The sequence below is a fragment of the Nestor notabilis genome, unplaced genomic scaffold, assembly GCF_000696875.1.
Source record: "Nestor notabilis isolate BGI_N333 unplaced genomic scaffold, ASM69687v1 scaffold8658, whole genome shotgun sequence".
In the NCBI taxonomy this organism is placed as follows: Eukaryota; Metazoa; Chordata; class Aves; order Psittaciformes; family Psittacidae; genus Nestor; species Nestor notabilis.
Genome location: NW_009940524.1, coordinates 42,946 through 49,457, shown reverse-complemented (window position 1 = coordinate 49,457; position 6,512 = coordinate 42,946). Strand labels below are relative to the sequence as shown.

Below are 6,512 nucleotides of genomic sequence, written 5' to 3'. Positions count from 1 at the left end.
CTAACACGCTCCTGGGAGAAAGACACATCAGAAAGGAAAAAAGAAGAAATAAATGAAAAAAGAAAACAAAAAAGGTGATTTTTATCCTCATTAACTGACCTAAACAAGAAACAATCGCCTCTTTAGACACCAAATCAGACCAGCACAATGATGCAGCCAACAGCTTTCCCACTGTTGGATGTGTTCCCCCCCCCACCCCATGCACAGAATGAGCTAAACATTTAAAAGTAAAACTGGGGCTAACTAAGCAGTATTTTTGCATGAGCAACACGATACTGTACACAGCGTCAGTTATCCGCTACCATCGCATTTGCTTTGCATTTCCAACTATTCCACTGCCACCAACACCAGCTTTGCGGCTAGAAACGACATTTTAGGTAATGGCACAAACCCCAAAGAGGGTCGAGGGAATCTTGCCACATGCACAAACAGCTTAAAAAAACCCAACATTCCCCTGTAATTAATTGCAGAGCTGAGGGTCCAAGAGGCTGTGGGAGAAAAGAGGTATAGAATTAACACACAGATAAATGGGGAAGGCTGCCTGACCCGGTGTTTGCATTTGTGATCCTAACAGAATGGGCTGTCCTTATCCTAACTTAGAACAGAGGAGCGGATGGGTATTCTTTCTTGTTTAAGCCATTTGGGTTGCTGGGTACCAATAGGTGTGTACATACAGAGGTTAAGAACAAAAGATATGCTTTCCTTGCCTTTAAACAGGCTCCCCTCCTAAGAGTAAAAAGATCACAGAATGGAAAAATAATCTTAAAACCATCTCAGAGAAGGAATGTGAGAATTTTTTCTGGATTTGACATACCATGCAGTTTTATGGCCAAAGTAAAACAAATCCATTCAAGCCACCAAGAGCTTTTTGATTACTCACTCAGTGCTGTTTGCAAACAGAGTCTGCTTTTCACTTTATGCAAGAAAAGTAAAGAAAACCCCCACAGTTCTATGCAGCTTTTTGCTAAGGTTTTTTTTGTCTTCATACAATAAGGCAAACTGATTTGGAGGAAGAGGCCACGCTCTATTCACATCCAAAATACCCACCTGAAGATACATTCATCATTAGCTTTAGTAAAAGAATAGTACAAAAGTTAGATCTTATTCTTTACACAGTTGAAGAATTAAGTCTTAGATTTAATTTCACTATTCTCCCTTCCCTAGCCCCCCACCCTCCCCGAGCTGAAAGCTGAGTAGAAAGTACAGAACATTTAAACATGTTGCAAGAGCAGAATGAAACTGAGAGATTAAATTTTATCAGTTGGAGATTTTCCTTGACGGAAGTCCCATGAGGAACAGCTATGGATCATTTGTTTAGCTGTATCCACCAAACGATCTTTCACCAAAAAAAGAAAGGGCTACACTTTAATACACATCTACTATCAACACAGTATTTACTCAGTTCATGCCTAAAATATCCATTATCTTAAAGTGAAATATGAGAATGAGGGCACAGGTGGGGTGATTCAGTAAACTGTACACAAAACTACTAACAAACATTTTAAAAGACTTACAAAAATGGAGAATGAAACTTTTCTTTCCTTTCTTAATTACACATACTTACAGGTTTTCACATTTATTGGCTAAACTTTGCAGGGAGCACTTCAAATATGCTAAGATCTTCCAGAGGTGTTTACCTCAACGAAGAACAACACGCAGCTTTTACACAGATGGAAAATACTGTAATAGCCACACTTGGTTCTTTGAATGGCTTCACCATGGATATTCAGCACACATCTGAACTATAGCAAAGAACTGCATATTCCCACGGGCAATTTGTGGTGTACCACCACAGATGAATTTTATTGACACGTATGGCATATTACCGTGTTACTTTTGTGAAGCTGGGCAGGTTTTAAACGTAACTAAGGTTTGCTTTATCTGGTCTGAATGAGCACAGAGAACACTGGCAGAATGCATTTTGTACAGATTTTGAGTGCTAAACAGTTGCTAATACGCTGAAGCTATATGAGAGTTTCCATGTTTAAATGTTCACCAGCAAAAAACCTTCTGCTAAAAAAAAAAAAATATAGAGGTCGTTTGTCTTCATTTGGGTGCCTGGAGTAGCTTCTCACTTGGCTTAGCAACTAAGAAACGCTGTGTTTCCCTGTTATTGCATTTTAACCATTAGTTCAACTTGGTTTAGTAGGTGCCTTTAATCTGACAGTAGGCGTCCTCATTTGTACTTTTGCTTGCTGATTCTGGGCTTCAGATGTTGCTGGTGTCTGGGCTGGATTCTGTACACCCGGAGCCTGAATCTGGGGAGATGCTGTTGTCACGACTTGCTGTTGTATCAGTTTCTGCTGGACGACCTGAGCAGTAGCAGTTGTTGCAGGAATCACCTGAACCTGCTGTTGACCTGCTGTCGTCTGAGAAAGTGTCACAGTTTGGGGTTGAGCTTGTACCTAGACATCAGGATGACAAAGCGATTACAGAAGAACAGTCTGGCACTAAACTGAGCATTCATTATATTTCTGCTCTACAGAAGGCATCTTTCTCATATAGGCATTTGCTCTCTTGACTGACAAACATCTTGGACAAAGTAGGAAGGCTGGAAGGGATTCTGGGAGCACAGGCCCTGTGGTTTCACTGAGAAACACCATTCTGTCACATCTTCCAGAGCCTTGTAATTCAGAACTAAGAGCCGAGATGCCTTAACTTACATCTCTGCAGTGTAAATCAAACAACATGCCCCCAGATCCCTTATGGAAGATAGACGAAAGGTATAGAAATCCCACTGGATAAACAGGAAGATTCCTGCACTGCTGAAGCAGAAGTGAAAGAACAGGGAAAAGAACAGAGGGATAGATGGAGGATCAAAGAGATTAAAATGCCAACTCTGCAGCCATATTGTGACAATACAGCCACCGAAGCTTCCTCCGGTCTCTGCCATTACTCTTTCAGGCTACAGCTGCCAGTCTCTATTGCCAATTAAGGGCAGAAGAGTTTGAACTCTACCCAGAAATCTGATTTTCATATCTCTACCCAGAGAAAGGGAGAAGAGAATTCAGCATCTCCTTGTGAACAAGGAGACAAGGTAGTGAAAACTGATCAGCTTCAACTGCCTTTGTCAGAGGCAGAAGCCAAATGAAGCTGCAAGAGCTTCTCCAGGGGAAAGTTAACTCTTGACCTATCTGAGAGGAATCCTCTGGGAAGCACTAAAAATTGAGGTAAAAAGAATACCACATACACATAAAGGTCACAGTTTTAAAAATACTTGGCATGGCCTGATCCTACTGCCACTGACATCAGTGACGTGTGAGAGGGGAGCTGGTTATTTGTCTTTTTACCATGGACTTCAGCAGTCCTGGAGTTACGCCAACATCAGTGATTCTGGAAATCTAGCTTTTAATGTCCTCTGAAAAATTATCTAGGAGCTCCTGCTGACTGCAGAGGACAACTCAACTGGTGTTGACTGATGAGGTTTCTACACCCTGCTGTCTACCTTGCCCTTGAACATTCACATCTGCAGTGGTTATCAGCCATCTTACACCTCTTCATCATCCTTCGGAGATAAAAAGCCACAGACATTATTCTGCACTATAAATTGTGACAGATCAAGAGCCAACTGGCTCAGATTTTTGTGCACCAAAGGCAGTAACTTCATCCACTGTTCAAAGTTAAATCACTGCTGCCAATCTACTGTATAAGTTATGCCTGTTCCTAATGGTCTGAATGACATTGTTCTAAACAGTCTTTAATAAACAGCCTGGTAGTTTGGGGAGGGGTAACTGAATCATATCACCTTCTCTTGCCCTAGTCCTGTCCATACAACACTTAGAACAGATACCAAACCATTCTGACTTTTACAAAGTGCTTGGCACAGCTTTGTGAACTGGAACAAGTCAACATGTAACCCTCAATTTGTCTTAATTCTCGTAGAACAAACTCAGCTGTACAAACTCAGACGGTGCTCAGTTATTTGCTATCCTGACAACACATCACAAGAAACCAATTTTTATAAATTCTTTCAGCTCTACAAAATATTTTTTTAAATCTGTTTTTCCTCTTATCTACAATGATGGACAAACGTTGCTCCATCTACCAAAGTTACAGACTACAGAACATATAGCAGCTGACTCAGTACTCACATGTTTCATTTCTATGGAAGGTATTTGCTGTATCCTTCAAAAATACCACCTATGCCACACGTAAGGCAAAAAATACACATATTCAAAACAAATGAGCTTTCACTAGGATCATGTTTCTAATGCTAAATTTGACAAGCACAAACCCTACCTGCTGGGAAACTGAAACCATCTGTTGAATGTTGGCAACAGTAGCCTGTTGCTGGACCACTTGTGGAAGTTTTGCAACCTGTAGTGACATGAAATAAAGGAAGATTTGGTCAAAACAAATACCAGCTCACAGCAGCAAAACATTATAACTATCAACACTGCTACCAGGTGAAAACCTTCCCAAGATCCTGGTCACAGCAAGTTGCAGCTTGGCATTCTCAGTGATACTGAACTTTTGTAAAGCTTTTTAGATCAGCGTATTAAAGAACTTAGCTAGGAGAGGAAAAGTATTTTTCAGTTTTAACTGCAACATACTTGTTTCCTCCTAACTACATGTAAAATTGAAGGAAGCATGTAAGTTCTAATGGGTGACATTATCTTATATATACTTGAAAGAGTGAGGCTTCCAATTCCTAACCCCCTTCTTTTTCCATGGTTACACTGATCCAGTTATACAAAGAAGAAAATAACTGTCGCCTGCTCTTGGCTGCCAGAGATAAGGTTGGGAGGCAGCACCAGAAATTTTCCTTAGCACATACAAGTATGGAGTCCCTTGCTTAATAAAAAGGAATGACTCAATTTGATTATTTCAAAGAGGAAAGGCAAACTTACAGCTCTAAGCTGCTACAAGGCCACATATTCAGCACCAGTGAATTTTATTATAAAGTCCTTATAAACAAATATGTGACTAGAATATGAGTGGGTGCTAAAATGCTACCTCACCTCTTGTCTTTACAATTCTCCAGTCACAGTAGAGTTTAAAGGTTTAAACCTGTGTTACCTGTACCTGAATCTGGGCCTGGACTTGCTGGGTTCCACCAGGTTTCTGAGTTTGGGAAATTGGAGTTGTTAAGAACTGTGTTTTAATGGCAGGCTGTGTAGTATAAGTTACTTTTTGTTGCTGTGAAGTCTGCTGTTGGGTTTGGACCGTAACCTGTTGAGCATTGATCTGCGGAAGAGAAAAAAAGGCATCAATGACTACAAAATACGTGTGTATTTTAAATAGGGATGTAGCTAATAAGATTAATTACATTTAATTATCGAAACAAAATCCTCCCAGGATTAGCAATAGCAAAATGAGCACCAGTCAAAAGCTTACATGCACTTATACAAATACTCTGAATCACTCTAAGTATTTATTCCCTGCCTGTGGCAGGGGGGTTGGAACTAGGAGATCTTTAAGGTCCTTTCCAGCCCAAACCATTCTGTGATTCTATTTACTGAAAAAGTTCTCTCTTGCACACAAGTGCACATTTCATATGATAATGCACCTCCAAAAAAACCACATTGGTGGCTGACTGGCAGCAAAGCCCACGAGAACATGACATTTCAGGAAAAAAAGTGTCTTTTGCACAAATTATATTGTAAACAGTGAAAATCTTTGGGAATTTTCCACATTTGGCTATGTTAGAAATGACTAACGAGAATCTTTGTCACTTAAGAAAGAAAATCCAATTTGGGGCCTGAGAAATCACATCAAACAGCCACCTTATTGAAAAAAATTACCAAGCATCTGACAAGGCACATGAGAAACTGTTCTCTCTAGATACACTTAAGATTCACTTTAGAAGTACTGACTGACTCAGTAGGAGTGTCCTCATTAATTCAGAGCTGGAGCTTTACAATCACAAAAGTGTAACTCAACAGGAGAGCAAACACCCAGTACCTTTTGCTGCACAGTAGCCTGACCCTGAGCAACCTGAGGCTGGATAGCTTTCTGTTGCTGTGCTGCTTGATGATGCTTAAGTTTGAGAAGCTGCTGGACATGCAGTGGCTGTGCAACTACCGTCTGGCCTCCTGAAAATTACAAGAACAATTAGAACTGTAAGAGTCTTCATTTTATTGCTCTGACCCAGTAATCACAGCTTGCAACCACAGATTGTGCTTTTTATAGACTTATACATCTGCATAGCTTTGAGCACTAACAGCTCACTGATTTTAATGGCAATAAGACATATGATTTTGACAGTGGAGGGAAAAAAGCATTCTAAGGGCATGAGTAAGCTAGCTATGTGTTAAAACAATAATCTTCCTACAAGAAAAATTCTATCCATACTAGAGGAGGCTGTTACAAAATACAAGTCTTCCTGTGTCCCGTTTGAATTTAAAAGAAATTGTGAAATTACTATGCCTTTATTTGTACAACTAAACCTGCTCACCTACTCTCATGCACAGATTAAAACCCAAACAAACACAACCCCACCACATGTAGCTAAAGAATGCTGCTAATCTCCAAATTAAATGGAGTAGGTGTAATTCTCTTACCTTATTTTT

The 6,512-nt window shown here is 40.1% G+C and overlaps 1 protein-coding gene across 1 annotated transcript in view; it reads right to left on the bottom strand.

Annotated features, from left to right (window-relative positions):
* Positions 1-1,893: 1,893 nt before the first annotated feature.
* Positions 1,894-6,512, bottom strand: part of EP400 (E1A binding protein p400) — a 46,079-nt gene continuing 41,460 nt past the window's right edge. Inside the window, exons 51-54 of the mRNA XM_010020403.1 lie at positions 5,905-6,032; positions 5,026-5,187; positions 4,240-4,317; positions 1,894-2,405 (exon numbers count right to left, since the gene is read on the bottom strand). Of these exons, the coding sequence (XP_010018705.1) occupies positions 2,133-2,405; positions 4,240-4,317; positions 5,026-5,187; positions 5,905-6,032 (641 nt within the window). The 3' untranslated portion in view covers positions 1,894-2,132. The remainder of the gene's footprint in view (positions 2,406-4,239; positions 4,318-5,025; positions 5,188-5,904; positions 6,033-6,512) is intronic.